The following is a 24,248-nucleotide window of genomic DNA, read 5'->3' on the forward strand; positions in this document are numbered from 1 at the left end:
CCAGTAGGGGCCACTGCTGGGCTGCTCGCGGTCGCCATGATTCCCCCAGCGGACTCTCTGCTCAAGTACGACACCCCGGTGCTGGTGAGCCGGAACACGGAGAAACGGAGCCCCAAAGTAAGGACGGGGCTCGGGGCGGGGGCCCCGGAAGCTCCGATGGGGAAAGGCAGATGCCCCGCGTTGAGAATCCAGAGTCCCGAAGGGATGGAGGCTGAAGCCACTGGGAGTAAAGGGAACTGGGATGGGGAAAGGAGGGTGGGGGAGCGGCACCAGAAGCCCAGATGCGGGGCGACTCCCGAGGGTAGGTTTAGGATGGGGAAGGAAGTCACAGGGAGATGAACGGGGCTCGCTGTTTTTCATGGAAGCCGCGTCCAAGAATAGACCTGGCGGTGAAAGCAGAGGCCTGAGCACCCGGGGCAGAAACATCGGTTCAAGGAGATGCAAGCATGGGATTGGGGTGGGACCGGAGACTCTGCATGGCCTCCTTTAGCTCTGAGAACATAGCTGGTGCTGAGAGGACAGATGGGGAAAGTGAACTGGGAGTAGGAGAAGGGTGTGTGGAAGACATGGAACAAGGGCCAGAACGTGTAGGGCTTAGTGTCTGAATCCCCTCCTGCCCTAATTTGCCCCTTCTTCCCAGGCTCGGCCATTGAAAGTCAGCCCCCAGCAACCTGGACCCTCGGGTCCAATCCCACAGCCACCCAAGACCAAGCTCTCCTCAACTTCCTGTGTCCCGGATCCTACAAAGCAGGCAGAAGAAATCTTGAATGCCATCCTGCCCCCAAGGTAAAAAAAGAAAAAGAAAAAAGTGGGAGTAGTGGCTCGGAGAAGGCCCAGATTTTGCACCCTAGAACTTGGGAATGTGGAAAGAGGCATGATGTCTCTGTTCCTGGCTGAGATTTCCTCCCAGTGCCTCAGAGCTCCTAGAGCTTACAGGTGACTTGATCCTGGGAAGGTGGGTCTACCTTGGTCTCTATCTGCCCTCATTTCCACAGTGCTCATGGCTTTAAATACCATCTATATGCTGATGGCTCCCAAAAGTATATTTCCAGCCCTGTCCTCTCCCCTAAACTCCAGACCCATCTATTCCACTACTTCCTCATTACCATCATGAAGATGTTAATAGACATCTCATACTCATCATGTCCAAACTAACTCCCAGTTTCTTCCTTCCCCCAACCCGCTCATCCCCAGTCTTCTCTTTCTCCTAGGGGCTCAGGCCACCTCTCATCCCTTTTGGTCTTTCACATCACAGATTCTGTCCTTTATCAATTTCTTTTGGCTCCACCTTCAAATTATATCCCAAACCTTACCGCTTTTCACCAGCTCTGCTTCCACCGTCTTGTTTCTAGTCACTGTTTGTCACCTGTGCCACTGCAGTGGCCTCCCATCTGAAAACCTGGCTTCCACTCTTTGCCCTACAATCTGTCCTCCACACAGCCCCTAAATCATAAATCAGATCATGCCAGGCTTCTGCCAAAAACACTAGCGGCTTCCCATCTTACTCAGACTAAAATCCGAAGTCCTGTGAGTGATGTGGAAGTTCTGGCATGATCTGGCCCCAGTATACCCACAATCTTATCTTCTGTTATTGTCTGTCTTGTTCGCTGTGCTAGTGCCACAGGGGCCTCTGCTTGCTGTTTCTGAAACACTTCGCTCTTCCACCTCCAGATCTTGACAACTTCTGCTCTGACTGCCAGGATACTCTTCCCCTGATATCCACCTGGTTCCCTTCCTTTCTTCACTCAGGTCTTGCCCAAATGCCATTTCCTCAAGGAGGTCTTCCTTCCTTGAGAATCCTTATGAAAGAGCACCTTCTCTCTTCACGATCCCCTTACCCTCCTTCTTTGTTCTGCAGCCACGTTTATCACCATCTGATATCCCTTTTCGACTATTTTTATGTAATAAGTTGACAGCACAGTTTTTAAGGCTATGATGAAAGGAGAGACTGCAGTCTCTTCTGAGATGGAAGTTAAAGAAAGGTCAGGGGATGATTTTTCTGTAGATTCCCTCCCACCCATCCATGGAAGTCCTCTCTCCCATGGAGGTTCTTCCCTTAGGCCCCCTCCTTGTGATTCCAGAACCTGGCCATGCCTCTGACACAAGGTTTGCTATGAGGGGTTACATCCCTTCAAAAACTTCCCTATGCCCCCAGTACACACATCCGCTTCTTTCTGACTGGGACAATGTTTATGGTGCCCTGTGTCTCCCACCCTACAAGTCAGTGGGCAGTTCCCACTGGGTCTTCTGTTCAGATAAAGCTACAACCATAAATTTGTCCTCAACACATTGGGAGGGTAAGATCTGGAACATGGGTGATGATTTCACAGAGGGCTGTAGGAGAGTGGAGGTTGCCCAGCCCCAAGGCACCTTGTGGGTTTGACTTTGGAGCTGCACACTCCCCAAGGAAGAGGGAGGGATGGAGGATTCTGGTGGGTTGGTGATGGAGCCACCCCTCACTCAAAGGGCTATCTCTGCTCATGTCCTGAGGACCCTCTGTGGTAATGGGTTTTGTTCAACCTGGTTGTGTCTGTGCCACAGGGAGTGGGTGGAAGACACCCAGCTATGGATCCAGCAAGTGTCCAGCACCCCCAGCACCAGGATGGATGTGGTGCACCTCCAGGAGCAGCTGGACCTGAAGCTGCAGCAGCGGCAGGCCAGGGAGACAGGCATCTGCCCTGTCCGCCGGGAGCTCTACTCGCAGTGTTTTGGTGAGTGGCCTGGGGGCTGGGGGGAGGGTGCACTACACTCTACTGCCTTTCTCCCTTCCCCTTCAGCACAGCCCCAAGCTCTGAGTATCCCTGAGCTGAAGCCCACCCCATCCTGGAGTCATCTGTGTCCCCCTACCTGTCTCACCCAGGATTTGCTACATGCACCCGCTTCCCCCTCCCTGCCCCGCCTCTCCCACCAATACCCCCACTTGCCGGTCAACTTGACAACCTGCTTCCTCAGTTGATGTTTGGAATAAATGAGAACTTACATTTTAAATCTTTGTTTTTTCAAAGATTCCTATAATAAGCATGTGTTAATTTTTTAATCAGAAAAATTAATGTTCTATATTTATACCCATCCATCAACGTATGTCCCTTGGTCCAGAATACATTTCAGGGTAATTTGTTGTTAACTGACAGACACAGGAATTTAAGCTCTCCCTCCTCAAGTGCTGGTGTGAACGGCTGTCCTCCAGCCCAGTGTCACTGACCCATGTGGACTTGGACATGTACTCCCTGCAGTCTGAGTGTGATTAAGGTTTGCCCTCCAGGGCAGCCTTTATGGAGATGAGTGGGCAAGCTCTAGACTACGCTGTTTCCAGCCCCAAACCAGTCCAGCCACAGAGGCACATCGGATTTCCCAGCGGCTTTAAAGCAGCCACCATCTTCAAATTGAAAAGTCAGATTTCTTGGAATAGTACCCAGTTCTTGGCTGAGGATGGAAGAGAGGGGCCTCATGCTGCAGATGAACCCAGGGCACTTGTCTCCCTCTGCCCTGGGCTTGCCGATTCCCACGTGCCAAATTCAGAGCGGTGGCTGCATGGCAAGGCTCCTGGGACCACTTAAGACCCTCCCAGAGACCTGTCTCCAAGTGAGGACACACCTTAGCATCCTTCCCAGTAGGATGGATGGTGTGCAGTAGACACGGTGTATTTCCCCTCCCTCCTGCCTTCTCTGACCCGCTGTGTGTGTGTATTGGAAGATGAGCTGATTCGAGAAGTCACCATCAACTGTGCGGAGAGGGGGCTGCTGCTGCTGCGAGTCCGGGACGAGATCCGCATGACCATCGCCGCCTACCAGACCCTGTATGAGAGCAGCGTGGCGTTTGGCATGAGGAAGGCGCTGCAGTCTGAACAGGGGAAGTCAGACATGGAGAGGAAAGTGAGTGGGGTTTGCACGAGCCTTTGGCCTCTGTGACTCCTCTGTCTCAGGGTGACATGGTTGTCATTCTGGCACTAAATTCTGGCCTCCTGGGGTGCTCCTCATCACCTCAGTGAGGACCCTTGGTTCAGAGGGTAAGGGCCAGCCTGGTCATGACAGGCTTGTCTCCTCTTGGACGTGCCATGTCAGGCACTGAGCTTCCACTGGGTGGCAGTACAGACCCTCGCAATGTCTTGGGTTGGACTGCTGTGTTCCAGGTCCCCTCCACCGGGGCACTGAGCCACCCCATCCGCTTGGCACCATCCCAGGATGACTGGGGGTTCTGTCCTTAGATTGCAGAATTAGAAGCAGAAAAGAAGGACTTGGAGAGGCAAGTGAACGAGCAGAAGGCTAAGTGTGAGGCCACGGAGAAGCGGGAGACTGAGCGGAGACAGGTGGAGGAGAAGAAGCACAACGAGGAGATTCAGTTCCTGAAGCGCACGAATCAGCAGCTGAAGGTGCGTGCGGCCCGGGAGAGGTGCTCGCCCACCTGCCCGCCGGCCGCAGGCCGCGCACTCCCTTCCTTCCTGCAGATGACTTTAAATACTTGTCCGCATGTGCTGCCCAGGTGTAAAAGCAGCTGCCTTGTGTGTGTGGAGGGGGAGAGGCTCAGGGGGAGATGAGGGTTCATTACCCAGCTTCTCCATCCATCTGGTTCTGGAGGGGGCTCTGTTCTCAACTCTGAATCCCTGTGACCCCTCTGCCTGGCTCTCCAGTGGAGGTTTTTTCCCCCCTTGGAAAAAGTTGCCCACCCGTGGCAGCTGGAAATTTAAGCCTTCCTAGAGTGGGCTGGCGCCCTTCATCGGGCTTTCACAGGAGTGCTTCCCACCTGCGGTCAGTCCCCCGCACCCAGGCCCTGCACTGGGGGAGGGCAAGGAAGGCCCTTTGAGAGGGAAGAACCACTTCAAATCAGGAACCTTCCGCAGGTGTGTGGTCAGAGAAACTGGGCTGTAGGTGTTTTTCTTCAAAGCCCTCCTGCGGGTGTGTATTTTTATCCAGCTGAACTGGAGGGAAGGGGAGGAGGGGGAGCTGGTGAAGAAAAGGGCTGAGCAGGGGGCCAGGCCTCAAATTCAAGGCTATCTGGTCCAAAGATTCTCAAAGGTTGGGTTCCAGCCCTGGCAGGTGCGGCTCAGTTGGTTGGAGCATTGTCCCCTACACCAAAAAGTTTTGGGTTCAATCCCTGGTTGGGGCACGTACAAGAAAGCAACTGATAGATGTTTCTCTCTCACATCAATGTTTCTTGCTCTCTCCCCCCTCTCTAAAATCAGTAAGTATGTCCCCTGGTAAGGATTTTTTTTTTTTAAAAAAAAAGGTTGGGTTCCAGACCAGCATCATCCTCATCACCTGGCAATCATTAGGAATAGATGACTAGGCCCACCCCAGACCTACTGAATCAGAAACTCTGGGGCTGGGGTCCAACAATCTAACAAGGCCTCCAGCTGATTCTGATGCTTGCTCAAGTTCAAGAACCACTGTTCTAGATATATGGCCCATTGACGTTTAGTGGCTGTCTCCCATGGCCCTGGCCAGAAGGAGCCCCTGAATTTTTCTCCCTCTTCACCCTAGTTTCATGGAAAGCTTACATTCTTGTGACTGGCAGGCTCGTTGGCACTATGGACCCAAGAGAGAGGCACTTGCGATAAAGGGCTTGTATTAATGGCTAGTGCAGGATGACATAGATCTTGTTGCTGAGCTCAACAAAAACAAAAACAAAAAAAGCTAGAAACACTCACCGCCAGATGTGCATGTTTACTTAGCAGCCTCTGAAGCTGCCTCTCTTATCTGCCTTACTCCTTTATCCTAAGCCCAAGCTCCTTACTCCTACAGTACTGGCGGCGAGAGCAAAGCAGAATACCTTGGCATCTTTCTAACATTTACAAGCAACCTTGTAATCCCCAGGGTGAAGGGCTCTTTAGAAGTGAATTATTTTTATTGGCTCAAAACTGCACTGCAAATAAAGCAGTGTTTGCAGTCCCCAGGACAGACCTACTTAAAGATTTGTCCGCACACCACAAGTGTAAATTGTTTCTGGCTGCCAGAGGAGCAGAGCAAGTAACTCCCAAGTGTCTTCAGCTTTACATACAAGACGGACAGCTCCCTGCTCACTGGTAGCAATTTTCTCTAATTAGGTGTCAAGTTGTCTCAGTTGCTAAAAATTTGCAGTCTCCCAAACCTCTTGTCCCAGCACAGAGCTCCCAGGATCCCCAAGTTTAACTTAACAGACATATTTAGGCCCAAAATCTGAGCCATGAAAAACCACTATTTCAACAACTTTGATTCAATTTCCTTTTCAGTGCTTTATATAATGCACTGAGCTATTATTGTATGGAAACCAGGACAGCTCTGGTTTCTCCTAATGTAGCAAGACTGTATGCCAAGCTAGAAACCAGCTAATCTAGAAAATATGGAGTTGGGAATGAAAGGGGCGGGGGGAATGCTTGGAGTGGCAGCACTGGGATTATCCTTCCCAGAGACTTTTATCACCTCTCAGCTATTCGTGTTAGGCTGCAAGTTTCAAATATTAATGGAGTTTGTTTTTGTTTTTCAGGCCCAACTGGAAGGCATTATTGCACCAAAGAAGTGATCATTTCCATATGGGTCTCACAAGCACCACTACCCCATCGCAAGCCCTTTGTAATAAAAAGCTAGTTTCCTGAATGAACAAGCCATCCCCTCCCCTGATCACCACCTACGTATGTCAGAAGTCACACCATTGCCCCAGTGTCATGATGCACCTAAGTCTGGCAGCCAGGCTCCTGGTTGGCAATGGAAGGTGGTGCAGCCCAGATAGTCTGAGTATATGGCCAGCCTTGGGATTTGCCAACTCAAACAGTCACACTTAGAGTCCACCCCTTTCTGCTGTGTCCCTCTCAGGTGAAGCAACTGCTCTCTCATCACTTATACTAGCCGACTGAAGCCATTTCTGGTCCACAATTCACCTTGGGCCTTAACTTGGACTCCTCTGGCATCAGTTTTCCCCTTACTTGATCTATTTCCATCATCCCGGCTCCAACACAGCCCTAGGAACTCAACTGGACCCCTTCCCCACTAGTTTCAGGCTGCCTAGGTGAGGAGGCAAGGGCAGAGTCACACCCATGGCTTTTCAGTAAATGTTTCTGGGAAAGAACGACAAGTCAGTGTCCACCGTGAGCTGCTTGCACCTCAGGCTCCTCCCCCAACACCGATTTGTTCAAACCCTGGCCCTACAGCCCTCTAACTAGCTATGTTTAATTAACAATGGGAGAGGTCCCAAACCTTATAAGCAGTTCTATTAATAACCAGGCTATGGTCTGTAGGCAACTGCATTTTACTATTCCTCTTAAGTTAAATTCAAAGTTTGGAGGCTGGGGACTCTTCTGGTTTCATAGACCCAGATTACATGAGCAACAAAAATCTTTAATTCAGGGCAGACCAGGCAGTTTAGGGCAGCAAGCTGAGCACCCTTACTGACATCCCCTCAGTTGGAATGTTTTCCAAGTGCTCAATATTCCCCTGAAGAGGTATGCACTCTGTAGTGGAGCCTTGACCTGCCACCCGCCCGATCAGGGCTTCCGGGCTCACTGAGCTGCAGTCTGACAAGAGCTACATCTCACAAAGTCAAACGTGCTGGTTCACACCACTCAAATTTGAAGTCACAGCTTCCGCCCTTGTCCAGGGTCCTGAGGATTCTAAGACACTCTACGACCTGTCTGCTCTCATTTTCATGGGGAATGCTGGTCACTGAGATATACTAGTGCCACGAATCCTTGACAGTAGAACACATATGTCCCAACTGGATCCACCTCCCAGATGCAATGAGGGGCAATAGAAGCTGCTGTGGCCTTTTCTTCATATTTTGAAGCCTAGGCCATGTACACTACATCCTTACATCCTTGAAATTTTACTACTGTTCTAGTCCAAATAGCTTCTGTTCCACACTGCTGCCAGTACAAAAGAAATACCACACTTCCCATTTCATAGACCTATTCCATTTCTGTCAGACATTTACGTGACAGCGCTGCTTCCAGTGTCCAAAGTGCCAATGGACTCCATTGCTGAAGCCCACGGGGTGGGAGGACTCTGTATTTTCACTGGCACCGGTGAATGGTTCCACCTGTCAAACCTCAGAACGCACTGTGGCCTTAGAAATGCCAACTGGGCGTGAAGAAAATAACGTTTCTAATGGCATATTTTTGTATAATTTAATAAACAGCTTTTAAAATGTTACTGCTTGTTCTTGAATTTCTTGTGTTTATGTTTCTGTCCCTCTGAGTCACTGGTCTTCTTTTTGTTCCTGTTTCTATTTTTCACGTTGTGTGTTTCATAGTAGCGGACACCAACTTTTCTGGATTGTTGCTTCCGTGCTGCTCGCCTCCGCTGTAAAAAAAAAAAAAAAAAAAGAGGCAAACAATTCAAACACTGACAACCACAAAACAGGCCTGTTTCTCTGTGCTCCATTCCCATGGACCTCCAGGACTACTGGACGCAGTCAGTGCTAACGAGGGAGGGTCCATCTCCCAGACCCAAGTTTACTCTTCCACTGTGATTCGTGACAAGTCCGAGTTACAGACTCCATTGGTCAAGCCCTCATCCAATGCTTAGATCCTTTCTACTGCACTGTGGGCCCCTGGTTAAAGGCCGAACACTTACAACAACAAGCTCTCTACCCCCCAAGAGGGCCCATTCCAGCTGTGAAGAGCTAACTTCACAGGGGAAAGTGATCTGCCTGCCTAATAACAGCTTTGCTCATCATGTGTCACTTCCCTGGGGCCACATAAAACCAGCAGATGCTTCCAGATGACAGGCTACACTTGAGGACAGTGATAAGGAACTCCTAAACCGTAAGACACGAACTCAAGACCTTCATCCATTGGGCCAACTCTTGATACTATTTAACTGCCCTCAACTAGGTCACTTGGGACGGGGTTTCCTTGAACTCAACTCTAGACCACTATTTTCAAAAGAGCGCATCATAAGAACCGGGTTCCTCCTATTTTCTATACCTGGATGATACTTAAAACAAAAAGCACGTACTTCCTTAGATGTAAGCGTCTTGCGAGTTTTATTTGAATGCTCCTCTTCTCTCTGTGCCTTCCTCTTCCTTCCCTTTTTGGCAGGTGCTATAGGTACCAGGCACATCACACACACACACACAGAGAAAATAAACAAGAGTTTTCTATTCAAAATGTGTCTGTGAATCCTAAGGTGGGAATGAGCTTGATGTGTTGGAAGAAGGAAAAAGACCAGAGTGAATGGAACTGGGTGAGCAAAGCGCAGAGTGGAGCAAGATGAGAAAGGGAGGGCGCCAGGCCAGGAAGGACCTCATGGGCCATGGCAGGGTGTGTTAGGAAAACACACTCTTGATTTAGAAGCTGTTAGTCCAATGGAGTAAAAAATAAATCCATGAACCACCCTGCCCACTGCAAATAATAAAATCTGTCTGCAGACCCACCCTTAAATGATAAGGTAAAGAATGTAACCTGTTTAAGAGGAAGTTTCCTGAATGACCACTTTAATCCTAAGAAATGTGCACAATAAAAAGTGGATAATCCCATTTGTATTATAAATAGACTGTGGAACCAAGGTGTAAATCACTGTGTGGATAATGGCACAAGAGGTAATCTGGAGGTTTAACTTGGATTTCCCGAAGATGCGAATCACATCTAAAAATTTAACTCTACCTGCATCTTCCACATCTTCTTCAGTTGTTGCTTTTTGCTTTTGCTCTTCAGATTTTGCAAAAACCATTTCACTTAGTCCCTTGGATATTCTGAAATAGAAAAGCAAAATAATGAAGCTCTTGGACATTCCCTTCCACTGCCCAAGTCACACGCTGACTTGTGACAGCCTCACAGATTAGACAGCCCACCCCTCTTCAGTTACCACCACTGGTAGAAGGCAACACCCAATGGTTTTTGCAGCTCCCTGAGCATTTATAAAGACAACAATGAAGCTTTTCATATTTTAGGGAGCCGAATTTTTAAAATGTGACAGATCACTTTTTTAAAATGTGGGCAAAACCCCCTAATCCCCCCTCACTCCCGTAAATATATCACTCCAGTGTTCATGGCAAGCTTCTTGGAAAGAAGCAAACTGCGATTCGTGAGGAAATGGAAATACCTGACCGCTGAAAACTTTTTTGCTTTGGCTTTGTTTAAAAACTTCTGGTATTTGGCAATCTTTTCATCCAGGGCTTTAATAGCTGCCTTGGTGTCATTTTCCACGTGTTCTTCCCGGGACTCTGGGCAATCCTCTTCCTCTCCTCCCTGTTGCTCCTGTTCTTCCTCCTCCTCCTCCTCCTCCTCCAAAGAGCTCTCAAGCTCCTCATCGATATCTGACATCTCCAAAGGAACCAGGTCATCCCCAGAAAACTCAGGCACGACGTTGATTTTGCCGAAGTTCTGCCGCACCCGTGCGAGGATCTGCTGCATCTCTGAGTTGGCGTCACAGGGACTGTCCTCTCCTTGTTCCTTCTCAACGACAGATGCTGACTCTTCACCTACAGTTTCTGTAATTTTCTCTTCTGGGTTGTTCTGGGTTGCTTCTGGGGCAGCTTCCAAAGATGATGAGGGTGGAAGCTATTCAGGCCAAAAAGGAGCAGGGGGAGAGAAATGGAATCAGAAAATAAAAACTGACTTTCTGAATTTATACCTTGCTCCCAAATGAGGTAGTGCTCGTCTCAGGAATAAGGGGGAGTGCTGAGAACACCCAAACTGGAGTCATATCACTCATCTGTTGTTAGCCAATGTGCATTAAACTCAGAACCCAGCATTAAAGATCAAAGGACTATCTGCATTTCCAAAGGAAGATCCCACTGTAAGAGTATTTCATCATTACAACCAATCGCCTGTTCACTGCTAGACAGGTGAGATTCCCTGCACCTTCCCTGAGAACTATAAGGAACAGGCATTGTCAAGATAAGAAATTCAAAATTTGGACACACAACTATGGAAGAATGAAAGTAGTGTTAGTTTAGGAAATGTCTAGTGCTAAGGAGAGGCACTGGGAGACATCCAGAAGGGTATAAAAGCGAGTTCAGAAGGAGCAGGACCACAAAATAACGATGCAAACAGATGTGCCAGGCTTTATACGGGTGCTTCCCAGATGTAATATTTTATTCTTGCAACTGAAACTCACAGAACTTAGGTGATTTTCAAAAAAAAGTGCTAAATGTATATATACAATTGTGTATATTTTTCTAATAAAGTAATTTTTTAGCTTTTGGATTCTCAAGGGTGTTTCTGCCACCGCCCCCCCAAAAAAGAAAAAGATGAGAATCACAGAGTGGGGGGGCTAATGATCTAAACTTGGTGACTAGGGCCCTGGCCGGTGTGGCTCAGTGGTTGCAGCATTGGCCCATGCATGGAAGGGTCACGGGTTCAATTCCGGGTCAAGGGCATCTACCTGGGTTGCAGATTCGATCCCCAGCTCACCCCTGTATATACATACGTATATGCATGAATCTGTGCAGGAGGGCGAGGACTTGCCTCTTTTCACTGCAGCACCTCTAGTACCCAGAAGAGTGCCTGGCACACAGAAGATAGGCAATACATTTTGCTACTAGAAATTTCTAGATGACATCTGAACCTCCAGGGATAGAGCTCAGGTAAGAGGAAACGAGAGCTATATAGACTCAAAAAATCAGCATGAAAGCGAAACTCAGTCTCCTCTTCAAGAGAGCTGGCTGAGCTCTGAAGTCGATTCTAGAGATAGAAAAACACAGTGCTAAGGTTGGAGCTCATGGAAGTCCACTGCCAGGCTAAGGGACATGGAACAGTAGGGAGGTATCTCATTCCAGCCCAGAGGCCCCAAGTCGAAGACTTTTTTCCCTGAGTATCAAATGCACCACTCTCCTCTCCCACCTGATTAGAGCTTCCTTATGGCAAGGGCTATGTGATTTATTCCTTCATTCCCTATGCCCAGCACGTGGCTGGTCTAATAAATTACTGTTATAAGAAATGAATCTTGGAAATGCCTGATCCTCAAGTGTCAGAAAAGACACAGGTACCAGAAGAGCACTTACATTTAATGAGCCCTCTTTTTTGCAAGGCCCTAAAGACTAGTATTTAAAATTGGTCTTCTATTACACATCTATTTTCTGGTCTCCAAACGCCACCTTCCAACAAGGTCAAGGTGATGGCACCCTGGACTGGGAAACACTGAAGCTGAAATACCTACCTGCAATCAAGACACCACACCTAGGTCAGTAACCATGCTTTCCAAGAGGTGGGTACACCCTGTCCTTACCTGGGGGGTTGCAGGGGCCTCTGCAGGGGGCTCTGCGTTGGGTGGCTTGACAAAGAAAGGAATGCGGCCCCTCTGCCAGTCATTGAGAACCATCTTCCCCACAGTCTGCAAGTCAGGCTCACCGCCCTGAAATGTCAAAGACTCCCAATTAAATTCAAAGAACAAAACCACCACCCCATTTGGAGACACATCAGCTCTCCCAGTTGTTCATCACCATTCACTTGCCACTGGGTTTCATGCTGCTCACACACTGCAGACAAAGGAAGGTCCACACCATGTACACACAGGCCTGCAAGACGTCCCCACCTGAAATCCCCCAAACCCTGCTCACCTTTAATAACTTCCCAGTCCGGAAAGCTAGCTTCTCAAGGAAGTCCTCGGCATTCTCCCAAGAATCAATCTTGTACGTCTTACTGATATATTCTGGTTTTGCTCGCTCAAGTACAGCACCAATGTGGTCCTCAGGAGTCTTAATTTTTTCAACTTGAACCTAGATGTTAATAGGAAAGCTTTTGCTTACAAATCTTATTATAGAAGCAGGGAAGTTCCCGGTGTTGTTTGTAACAATATCTGAAAACAGATTTCAAAACCACACAGCAAGTGGGGCCTGGCAGGGGCCTGTCTCGGAGGTGGCAGGACATGGTCAGCTGGAAGGAGTGCCACTGAAAGCCAGCCACAGCCATGGAGCCCAGGACTCAGCTCTAATCCCAGTTCACCACAAACTAACTGAGTGGCTTCCACAAGCAGTTTAAACTTGGACAGCTTCATGCTACTCACTTGCAGAAATGGTTAAAAGCCTGCCAATCTCAGCACACAAGGAGAAGGGAAGAGCTTGAGAGAGGAGGGGAGGAATGTGTGCAGGATGTATAGCCAGCAGCACTGGTTAAGGTTAAGTGGAACCAGTTAAAGTCTTTGGTCGTATACAGAAACAAGTGAGGAAATGACTGAGTTCCAAAATGACTCAACTCATAAACCCACGAAGATGAATTATCACTAAACATAAACAGGCCCTGCTTCCCCTTGGATCCCGTGTAAACTACAAACTCTTTTGTGGGATGACATTAACCAGATATGCCCATGGTTCCACTAACTCCTCAAACAGGCTGAAGGGAATGGAGAGGGTGCCCTGTTCAGCATCATGCTCCTAAAGTCTGGTCAGACAGCTTGACCCCGAACTGTCTTCTGGAGTGAAGAAAAGAGGTATCCAGTGTTCCCCATAGAACACTTCCCCTGAAAGGCAGCCCGAGAGCCTGAGAGGACCAGAGTACTCACAACGCCTTTCAGCACGATGTCTGTCTCCGAGTCCTCAGAGGGGTAAACCACACCAGGACAGTCGATGAGGAATATCCGGCGCATCAAGGTGATATACTGCCAGACCTGAGACAGAAAAGAGCCAGATACTCCTGGATTGAACACTAGCAGTCTAATGTCACAAACCCCATGCTCCTGAAGGAGGGTCCAAGAGAAGCCACCTGCTGAGTAAGCTACAGACTCTCTATTGTATGTTCGCCACGCAACAGGCACTCGCTAAGCATCAACTACGGTTTCCATCAGCCAAGAGTCTAAAAATAAAGCAGAGGCAGGATTCCCATCTAGTATTGTGCAATAACATCCAGTAAACCTTTCCCTGACTTTAGAAGTACTCTTGGAAAAAAAAAAAAAGTACTCTTGGAAGCTGAATACTGTTCGGCCTCTCTTCCTTTCAGCAGAACCATGCTGCCCTCCAAACATTCTGTGTTCCAGGATATGACCCCCAACTGCCAGAATCTACCCTAATGTTGAGCTTTCTTTCATAACTCACCAGATATTCTTGAGTTAGCTTAGTTTATCAAAGTAAAAGGTTGCAGTGACAATTTAAAACAGACTTAAATATGAATGGCACTTACCAAATCAGGCCAAAGCCACATAGTGGCATACAAAGTACTCTTAAGTCTTATCAAAATGGGCAGACACTAACTACATGGTACATTCCAAACTATTATGGTGAGGCTAACCCTTCAACGGTAGTCTTCATTCGAGAGCAGCAGACAGAAAACTACACATCCTAAAAAATTACCCTCCATGGAAATAAAATACTTGGAAGGCATACCTTTGTTTCACCTGCAATGGGGGCCACGCTGCACACTTTCTTGGAGCGTAACGTGTTTATCACAGAGCTCTTGCCAACATTTGGATAGCCAATGAACCCAACGCTGATCTGTTTCTTGTCAGTGTGCAACTGTTCAAAGAAAGAATACACATTACGTATGTGCAGTCATGGAAATCCCTTTGGACAAACAGGCTGTATTCCTTTGCTAATATAAAGAATACAGTGCAAAACTGTTGCTGGAACTTGATTTATTTATTTATAAAATATATCTTTATTGATTTCAGAGAGAGGGAGAGAGAGAGATGGAAACATCAATGATGAGAGAGTCATTGATCAGCTGCCTCCTGCACGTTGAGCCCACAACTCCGGCATGTACCCTGATCGGGAATCAAACCTCTATCTCCTGGATCCTAGTTCAATGCTTAACCACTGAGCCACGCCCAGCCCAGCTGAAACTTGATTTAAAGCATAGACACACACCACCTACATAGTCTGGGCAGGCTGGACACATACGCTTACTAATAAATCAGAGGTGAGTCATTTCCTCAGTAACCCATGTGAAATTACTCTTGAATGTTTTAAGGTTAAAAGTATGTAGGTCAAGAAAAAAAGGAAGAAACAGTTTGTTAGTCATCAATTTAGAAGAACACCAACCATCGATAAAATGTCTTCAGGAAAGAGAACACTAGCAGATGCGCCAACTGGCAGTCCAACGTCCCATCCCTCCTTTCCTCTGCATTTTCATTGCCAAAAAGAAACAAAGGAGGCAGAGTCCAAAAACAGGGTCTACAAACGGATGGGGACTCTAATTAAAGATGGCAGAATGCACATCCATGTCTACATCACTGCTTCCCCAGACTCTACTAGAATGACAGCAGTGGGAATGAACACATATAAACCCATAGAACAAAACATATAAAACCAAAGAATGAGCTAGAGATAAGACAACAAAAACTAACTTGATGTTAACAAAATACTAGCAGCTAATAGTAGTATTTAACTTGTCTCACTACAAAATATGGAAACTAAGTGGCTACAAAGGGAAAAAAACTAAAAATCCAGCAATAGTGTCAATGAGTCACAGAAGATCTTGGAAATCAGCAATACAGGTGGTTCTAAGGGCTGGACAGAAACAAAGGAGACTAATGGAAAGTTTGTAGAAACGGTCACCTCGCCATCCCCTCTCTCACTCATCATGGGCACACACAACTTCCCTACCCCCAAGCCTTAGGGGATAATGATTTTTTTGCAACTCTACATTTCTGAAAAGATCTTTAATTTTGAGATCTGAAAGGGACCCTAGATTTAGAGTTAACATTGGCTGAAAGCAATGTTCCCTAAGTGATTAACTGAAAGCCTAAGTATTGAATAGTGAGACCCTCAGGCCCTTACTCTCACTGAGTTCCCAGAACCCTGGCCAGGCTTATTCACCCGAGCTGGAGATTGGAAGACTTCTTTCTGGGGAAATTCATAGGCCCAAGAGTAAAGACCTACAGACACTGACATCAAGGGTGTCCTTCAACAAAATATTGGGTTTCTATCCAATCCCCCTACAGTGAAGTCTATCATTCAACAACCCTTCCCACACACACACATAAAACTCTATCAGCATTTTTCAGTGGCTCACTCTTAAATGTGAATGGGGCCAAGAATAATCAGACCTCTGAAGTATGAGTGGAGTAGAAAAGGAAGATAAACACACAGAGAAACTGGGAGAAAACAGTCAATGTAGGGAGAGAGGAAAATTTCAAAGCACCACTATCACTCTCAGAGAGTCAGATGATATGCCATCTATGAAAAGAAGACTGGGCTGTAAAAGGGACAGGACAATTCAGAGTTAGGCAAGAGGTTTCAGGAATTAAAAATTAAAAGTGAAAGGCAAAATCACTTTGCAATAAAATAGCTATATGGTCAAGTCAAGAAAATGCCTAAAAAACAGAGCAAGATGTCATAAATGTACTGAAATAAAGAAGACTAGGTTTAAAAAAGTCAAGAATTAAAACAAGGAGATAAAACCAAATCCCTGAACAAGAACAGAGATGATTTGGGGGGGGATGACGGTTCTAAGAAATAACATTGGACAATATCAGACAGAAAGTCCCATCCAATGTCTAGCTCACTGGATAATAAAAGAACATCTTAAAGCACATCACAGTGAAACTTAAGCACAAGAATTTAAAAAAAAAGATCCCAGCCACAAAGGATCAGGGGTCAGAATGGAGTCCGATTTCTTCACAGAAATCTCAGAAGACAATGCAGCAGTGCCCTCAACGTTCTGGGGAGAAATGCTGAGGGCAAAGATATTTCCAGAAGGCAAGGTCTCAAAAAATGTTCTTCTAAACACTCCTTCTCAGGAAGCTTTTGGAAAATATGTCCCATCGAAAGGAAGAAGTAAAGCAAGGAAGAAAAGGGATCAGTGAACACGGGGTCCCACACAGGAAACAGCTGGGTAAATCCTCAGGATGGCGGTGAAAGGAATGCCAGGAAGACGACCCCACAGCTGGTCCGGGAGCAGCCGGCATCACTGGAAGGGAGGTGCCCCCTCATTCAGAAGGGCCCTTCTCCATGGGGATCTGGTGGGTCATTAGTGACAGATAAAATGGAGCATATTAATACCAGGGAAAACAAAAGGTTTGATTAGAAAGCAATCATAATCACTGCGTGGATCAGCTGTGACTGAGATTTTACAGTCATAATGATGTAAACACTGAATTTAGCCACACATATAGACACAGGGAGAACAGAGGGAGGGGAAGTATGTGTGAGGGGAAGGTGACTGTAAGAAACCTAATTTTGCCAGGCCAGGGCATGGCTCAGTGGTTGAGCATCAACCTAGGATCCAGGAGATTGACATTCGATTCCTGGTCAGGGCACATGCCGGGCTGCAGGCTTGATCCCCAGTCGGGGGCGTGCAAAAGGCAGTTGATCAATGACGACTCTCTCATCATTGATGTTTCTATCTCTCTCCCTTCTTCTCTCTGAATCAATAAAGATACATTAAAAAAAAAACTAAAACAAAAAACCTAATCTTCATTTTCCATCAAAGGAACTAAATATCTAAAAGTGGGGCGGGATCAAGAAATAGACTCATAAGCATGTATTAAAAACATGGAAGAAAATAACAGAAGTAACAGCTAAGAGTTGGAAGTGTTTGCCTTGGGAAGCTGGGAAGGGTGGAGAGAAGACATCTGTCTTTTGTTAGAAGCCAGGTAGAATTAATTAAATACACAAAGTTGCAGGTACAGAACATGAAGCTTTGAGAACATTTGCTAGGGGCGATCGGTTTCAGGGCTTCCCTAAGGAGCTGACATCTGACCAGGGGTCTGAAGCTGGAGTTTGGCAGGGTACCTTCCAGGTGGAAGGGACAGAAACTGCTCAGGCCCTAAGGGCAGAGGAAGGGTGGCAGGCCTTGAAAGCCGAGGGCAGGGAACACAGAGTGTGGGTGTGGGGGGTCCACCATCAAGTAGAGGTTGGGCCCAGCCAGACGTGGCTCAGCGGTTGAGCGTCAACCTAGGATCCAGGAGATTGGGGTTCAATTCCAGGTCAGGACACATGCCCGGGTTGCGGGCTGCAGCCGATCAATGACTCTCTCATCCTTAATGTTTCTATCTCTCTCTCTCTTCTTCTCCCTTCGTCTCTCTGAAATTAATAAAGATATATTAAAAAAAAAAAAAAAAAAGTAGAAGTTGGGCCATCAAGTAGAGCGATATGGCAGAAAGGGAAGCAACACTGGTCAGGGTGGGAGTCAAGGTTAACCTAGAACATATTCCAGAATCCCTTACAATCCTGAGGGGTCTATGGGTTTTGCATCTCTAGAACACGTTTCTCGTTACCAAGAAGATGCGGGAAGTGAGGTTTTTAACTTTCTGACACAATGGCAAGAGAAATTATTAACACAAACCCACAGGTTCACAACCGGAGAAACGGATCAGGTCTGAATACCTTTCCAAACTGCCGTAGAAGCTGAATAAATGCTCCTTTGCCGAAGGGGTTAGTAAGACTTGCATGGAAAGCAAGTGTTGGATAATCCTGGGAGAGGACAGCAACCCATCGTTTCTAAAGAGGGAAAAGAAGAGATGCTGGAAAATTGTAATTTGCTTATAATACAGGAAGAATTAGAGCTTGAATTACAGGATTGTGCTTCAAAAATACACAGCTGTCTATGGAAAATGTTAGCTATAATTCTTTGAAATGATTTTCTCAAGTATAACAGCTAATGCTTTGTCTTTTGTCTTCTAAATACAAAACAATATTCCAAAAATGCTTTCATTGCTAATAAATGCAATTAATGTAACATGATGTGAACCAGGCCAGTGGCAGCCACCTCCTCCTGAAGGGGTGCACTGAGCTGCCCTGCTACCAACCATCAAAGATAAAAGGTAACACTGCCCAATTAATGAAGCCGTTTCAGTTGTGTTCGATGAGAACACTTCAATGACTACAATCTCAAGAGCGCAATGCTTTAACTAATGCCCCAAGTCCTAGAAACCACAAATCTAATTAATTTATAGATTAATTTCACTCAAAGCTTCCATGAGTTGAGTGGTCCCAGGAGTCTGTTTTGCATCAGCAGCTGTACTTACTGTTGCCCACGTTGGAACAAGGTCACATTTGTTAAGAACAAAGATGAGGTGTTTCCACGGCTTCTCCTTTTTCAAGTAAGTCTCGATGTGAGGGGAACGGGTACCCATTGGGTCTCGAGCATCAAGAACCTGAACTACAACATCTGATGAATCTATCACCTGCAAATTCAAAAAGGCAAAAATGATTAGCTATTGTACAAGGTTAAAATGAACAAGGGCTGACATTGAAGGGTACCCAGGGAAAATAAAACAATAGCAGTAACTTCACAGCAGTCTTATGAGAGTTGAATGTAGACAATCTCAATGCCCAGTGATCAGAATTCAAACGTTTCTTCATTCTGTGGGTATCTGAAACTTGTTGAATTTCAAATAGGAAAGCTAGCTTAGATGAAACTCATCTTATTCACGACTACTACGCATTACTGAACAGAATCATTTACTTCTTAAGACTTCTAAAAGTTTCTACTATAACAGGTTTTGTGTATTTTACAAAAAACATACTTAATTTGCTTTCATGGTAATAGTTTCCTACTATGTTACTGTTTAATTATGCAACTATGCCTGAAGGTCTTTGTTACTGAAAATACTACTAGTGTGTGGATGAAGCTCAGCCAGCTGAAAAGCACTGACCAGGACCCAGGATACACAAAGACCCCACTAACCAGCCGGGTGAGCGGGGTAAGGTATTCAACCTTTCTAGACTTCTGTCCTATGAAATAAAAGGCCTGTACTACATAACTAAAAAATTCTCGTGCAGCTCTAACCATGTATGGTAAATCTAAACAGGATTCTCATTTCAGTAGGTAATCCAAAGAAACACTGACAGAATATATGAATGTACATAAGGTAGCTGTTACTTTTATACAAGTAATAAAAATGCAGTTATCTGAACCAATGGCAGTATGCTCCTGGCTACGTCAATCCTGGTTTCTCCGGGAGAAAGGGAATGAACGGGCAGAAGAGCCAGCACTGTATCCGACAGAGCTTCAACACATCACAATCAGTTTTCTCATATAAGACTGTGACAGCCAAAGGGACCAGTCACTGAGAGGAGGTTCAAAGTCTTACCTTGTAGAGCTCACCCCATATTCTTCTGGACTGTCCCTTTTTGTATATCTCCTCTTGGGCTTCATTTCTAAAGAAGAAAGCAACCCCAAGTGAGCCACTGAAGCACCGTGAGTATGAAAAGGATGTTCGAAGGTAAAGTCAACCACATAGCAAAGGGAAAGGGTATCACTAGTTGCAGATGGACCAAAAACAAACTTAACTTTAAAAGTGACTCTATCTAAATGTCCGTTGACAGGTGAGTGGATTAAAACCGTGCATGCCAGCCAGTAATAAAAAAGGATGGGGCACCGGTTAGCGCCCTGAAGACACCATGTTAGCGAAACAGGCCAGCGCAAAGGACAACTACTGTGTGACTGCACTTCCATGAAGTCTTAACTCGAAAGAGCAGCTGAACTCATGGGGGATAGAAAGTAGAATGAACGATGGTGGCCAGGGGCTAGGGAGGGGGGAATGGGGAGCTAGTGTTTAATGGGTAGAGTTTCAGTTTGGGATAATGTGAAAAATTCTCGAGTGGGTAATGGTGATGGTTTCATAACTATGTGAGTGTACTTAATGCCACTGCACTATACGCTTAAAAAAGGTTCAAGTGGTAAATTGTTATGAATATTTTACCACAATAAAAATTTTTTAAAAGCACATGTCATTAGGCAATTTGTCAGAGAATTATGAAAAGGAATCGGCAGGACATGAACCATAGTCTATGCTCCATCGTTCCCATGTAAAGTGAAATTTTTCTGATGAAGTTGAGAATCTGTTTATTTACTAGCCTCAAAGACATTTACCCCTTTCAAACAAAAACAGTTTTGTCCCCCACTTTCCCATTACCTACTGTATCTTTTGGGGGAAGAAAAAAATTCAAATCAGCAACTAAAAAGTCCAAATAATTCTAAGAATAAATGAACCTGCTGCCTCTTTTTGCTGGGCCTCACCCAATGCTTGGCATGGGCTGACAGCAGCATTGCAGTGGCATCACTGCAGTCAAGGGACAATGCCTCTTTGCTAAGAGACATGAGAGCCCTGGCCAGGTAGCTTAGTTGGTTAGAGCATCATCCCAATACACCAAGGTTGCCAGTTCTATCCCTGGTCAAGGCACATGCAAGAAACTACCAATGAATGCATAAGTAGAACAACAAATCGATGTTTCTCTCTCTCTCTCAAAATCAATCAATAAAAAATTAAAAAAAAAAAAGAGACACAAGAGAAAGAATAGGGACTGTCAGGCACTGCCGGGAAAAACTAAATTGGTGACCCCTTTCTGGAAGGCAATGTGGCAGCTGTTCATCAACGCAGACACCGTCTTTGATAACGGTCAATTCCCCCATGAGAGTTTACCTCCGGGTAATAATTAAGGATGAGAAAGGTTTAGTCATGTGGATGTTTTACTCTAACCATAAACAGTGTAAATGTCCAACAGTGGGACTGGCGACAACAAAACACTACTCTGACATTAAATATTACACTGCTGGCCCAGATGGCGTGGCTCAGTGGTTGAGCATCAACCTATGATCCAGGAGATGGTGGTTCGATTCCCAGTCAGGGCACATGCCCAGGTTGTGGGCTCAATCCTCAGTAGGAGGCGAGCAGGAGGCAGCTGATCAATGACTCTCTCATCATTGATCTTTCTATCTCTCTCTCCCTCTCCCTTCCTCTCTCTGGAGTCAATAAAACATATTTTTAAAAAATTACATTGCTGTTAAGGACTGAATAAAAACATACTCTTTAACAATTTGGAAAAATGTATTCGAATTAAAGGCAAGCTAAAATACAGTCTTAGGGCATTTTATTTGTAAATAAAAATTAAATGTAAGAAAGATCTAGAAGAATATATATATATATATATAGGTGACTGATTCTTAACCTTCTATGGGGTATGGACCCTGTGAGAATATGACAAATGTATGGACCCTTTGTCTCCTCCTACCTCCCCAAAACAATACAAAACAAAAATGAAAACAACAAACTCCCAACACCTTTATACACATACATAAATCTTGAATTCTTATTTTTGTTGCATTTCAATTTTAACAGTATTTCCTAATTTGCCCATTGCTGAATACACTGCTCTTACAATGAAGAAGAAAACGTTTCTTATTTTTACTGTGGGGACAGAGGCCTATAGTAAACAAGTCACCTTACAGTCTTTGGTCTGGCCCCAATTCCACTAATTTCTCTAGTCTAAAGAAAGAGGACAACTCTCCATCTATGAGTTAAATCACTGAGCTTCACACAGGCGAAATAAGTGGAGAAAATGTTCTGTTGCAGAAGAGCAAATGATGAGACCTGCATGAACTTCGAAACTGTACCTCACACCCATGTCTTCAGTTACCAAATCCCGATCCTTGCCCTGGTCATAGCTCTCAGTGGACATTTCTGCATTTTCTACAAGAGACTGCATGTCACTCGCAAATAAATTTGGTCGCTTCCTCTGTGCCTTTGGGCCAAATGTAGTTTCAAAGCTTTCAGTATCAAGAATGTGCACCTTCGAGTTCTAAAGAGAAAGGACAATTATTGGTAAAACTAAGGAAAGCACTGAAATAAAGCAAAAAATTAAAAACCTATCTAGGCAAGGCTTTCTGCTATTTTTCCAAAGCTCAATCCACACCAAAATCTACATGGATACAGCGGATTTCAAATCAGAAATGCTTACTTAAATAGCAAAAGCACTTATTCCTATATTCTGAAGTTCTGTAAGTTTCCTTGGAGAAACACAAAAGTAATACAAATAGTCAAAGCAAATATGAATAGTTGTGCAAGACTTGCCAAAAATTCTGCTTTATTTTATTTATCATAAACTTTAGTCAAATGTAATTAAGGCTACAATGCTGAAAATTAACTGATCTTTTCTGAACCTTTTTTTTTTGAGCTTTCAAACAAGTGCATAAAATTCATCAAATTCACAGATCTTGTCAAGGATGATCATACTCGAATTTGTGAGGTTTTTTTTTTAAACCAACTGTAAATGCCAACTTTTTCTTGGAAGTTCATTTCTTTCATGGCTAAAAGGAATTGCTTGTTTTGTAAGATGCATTTTAGTTTCAGATAACATTTTCCCCAATTTAGGTAACATTTTTATTAAATGCACATGGGAAGTCCTCTGAGGAAAAACATCTAGCAAAAGTCCAAAATAATAGTTTAGATGTGATAAAAGGAACCTGATACTAACTAGAACTTGATGTGACTGTAAAGGAGTCACGGGCATAGGAATTTTTGAAGCCGGATAAAAGTCAGAGTTTGAGTTAGCATCTATCACGTAACAGAATGTTAACAGCCGGCAGATGAGATCCTCAAAAAAAAGAAACAAACCACCCTCTGCCCCTCAGTACAAGCTCCTCTGTAAGCGCAGCTACTAAACACAGATGATGGAACAACCCAGTGGCTTCTGAACTTTAACAGAAACCCCCTCCAACTCCTAAAGACCTTTAAGCTGTTATCATTTTCTCAAATCCTCTAACGCATCTCTTAGTTTAGTTTAACTCACTACAAGGGAACATCCCCAAACTCGGAGACGTTTACATGGGAACTAGGTTCTAACGTCACTGGGGAAATTATGATCAAAATTATCTTTGAAAATCTCTTAACCTATAAAGTACAGCACTTGTGGATTTGTGTATATAAATCCTACACATCAGTAAAACACAGTAATATGCAGTACATAATGAAGCATTCATACAAAATAAGTATGTTTAATATAATGCTACAGAAATATAATTATAATGCACATTTAGCTGAATGTGCAAAAGTGAAAACCATATCTGATTTGACTCCACTCTGCAGCAGTCTCCAAATTAGATTTTATAATGAGTAGTAGATATCATGTTAAAATAAAAGTTAAGGTTTCTTGAGACCAAAGCAGAAAACTCATCAATTACTCTAGAGTATCCATCTGCATCAAAATGCAAGCTGACTGCTGTAGCTGCAGAGCCTTCACTCTACAGATCAGATAGTTAGGCACTGGGATTTGGAAGCACTGAACAACTGCAATGGGCAACAAATCAGTAATCCATAATAGAACCTCTCTGTTCTTCTCATAAACAGGATTCAATAGTTTGTTGAAAGATGGCTTTAGGGGGAACAGACAAAGAGAACAAGGGAAATGAGCAACTTGTCTGTGGTTCATGAATTACACTCATGTGTTTCCCTGAAAGAAAACAGTCATTCCACTAATAGGTGCCATTCTTCTAGTCTGTCATAAAACAAAGCATAATTGATAAAACCTGAGGCAATAACCAGGCCTCGGTTTTTATTTTGTTCTGCAAGTAAACACTTTTCTTTGAACTGTTAATCCATGTATGCATGTCAATGTTTTCTTCCCCTCCTTATACTGGAACTGAAGCTTATGCACGGGCTCCGTTTCTGGGAATTATTATTCAA

General features: G+C 45.1%; 2 protein-coding genes across 2 annotated transcripts in view; one reads left to right on the top strand and one right to left on the bottom strand.

Annotated features, from left to right (window-relative positions):
- On the top strand, nt 1-8,117 carry DNALI1 (dynein axonemal light intermediate chain 1). The gene is made up of 6 exons (XM_081144929.1): nt 1-117; nt 641-786; nt 2,542-2,711; nt 3,694-3,872; nt 4,205-4,369; nt 6,460-8,117. The coding sequence occupies exons 1-6, from the start codon at nt 37-39 to the stop codon at nt 6,493-6,495; spliced, it is 777 nt and encodes a 258-aa protein (XP_081001055.1). The 5' UTR covers nt 1-36; the 3' UTR covers nt 6,496-8,117.
- Nucleotides 8,079-24,248, bottom strand: part of GNL2 (G protein nucleolar 2) — a 21,961-nt gene continuing 5,791 nt past the window's right edge. The window contains exons 5-16 of the mRNA XM_081144909.1: nt 22,181-22,365; nt 19,878-19,944; nt 18,810-18,968; nt 18,169-18,282; nt 14,227-14,355; nt 13,410-13,514; nt 12,469-12,627; nt 12,138-12,263; nt 10,011-10,468; nt 9,572-9,660; nt 8,925-9,010; nt 8,079-8,267 (exon numbers count right to left, since the gene is read on the bottom strand). Coding sequence (XP_081001035.1) covers nt 8,115-8,267; nt 8,925-9,010; nt 9,572-9,660; nt 10,011-10,468; nt 12,138-12,263; nt 12,469-12,627; nt 13,410-13,514; nt 14,227-14,355; nt 18,169-18,282; nt 18,810-18,968; nt 19,878-19,944; nt 22,181-22,365 — 1,830 coding nt within the window. The 3' untranslated portion in view covers nt 8,079-8,114. The remainder of the gene's footprint in view (nt 8,268-8,924; nt 9,011-9,571; nt 9,661-10,010; nt 10,469-12,137; nt 12,264-12,468; nt 12,628-13,409; nt 13,515-14,226; nt 14,356-18,168; nt 18,283-18,809; nt 18,969-19,877; nt 19,945-22,180; nt 22,366-24,248) is intronic.

Source organism: Miniopterus schreibersii (genome assembly GCF_964146895.1).
Source record: "Miniopterus schreibersii genome assembly, chromosome: 8".
Taxonomy (NCBI): Eukaryota; Metazoa; Chordata; class Mammalia; order Chiroptera; family Miniopteridae; genus Miniopterus; species Miniopterus schreibersii.

Coding starts and splice junctions, on each gene's coding strand:
- DNALI1 (XM_081144929.1), top strand. CDS start 37: ATGATTCCCCCAGCGGACTCTCTGCTCAAGTACGACACCCCGGTGCTG. Junction 2,712..3,693: donor GCTCTACTCGCAGTGTTTTG/GTGAGTGGCCTG, acceptor GTGTATTGGAAG/ATGAGCTGATTCGAGAAGTC. Junction 4,370..6,459: donor GCACGAATCAGCAGCTGAAG/GTGCGTGCGGCC, acceptor TTTGTTTTTCAG/GCCCAACTGGAAGGCATTAT.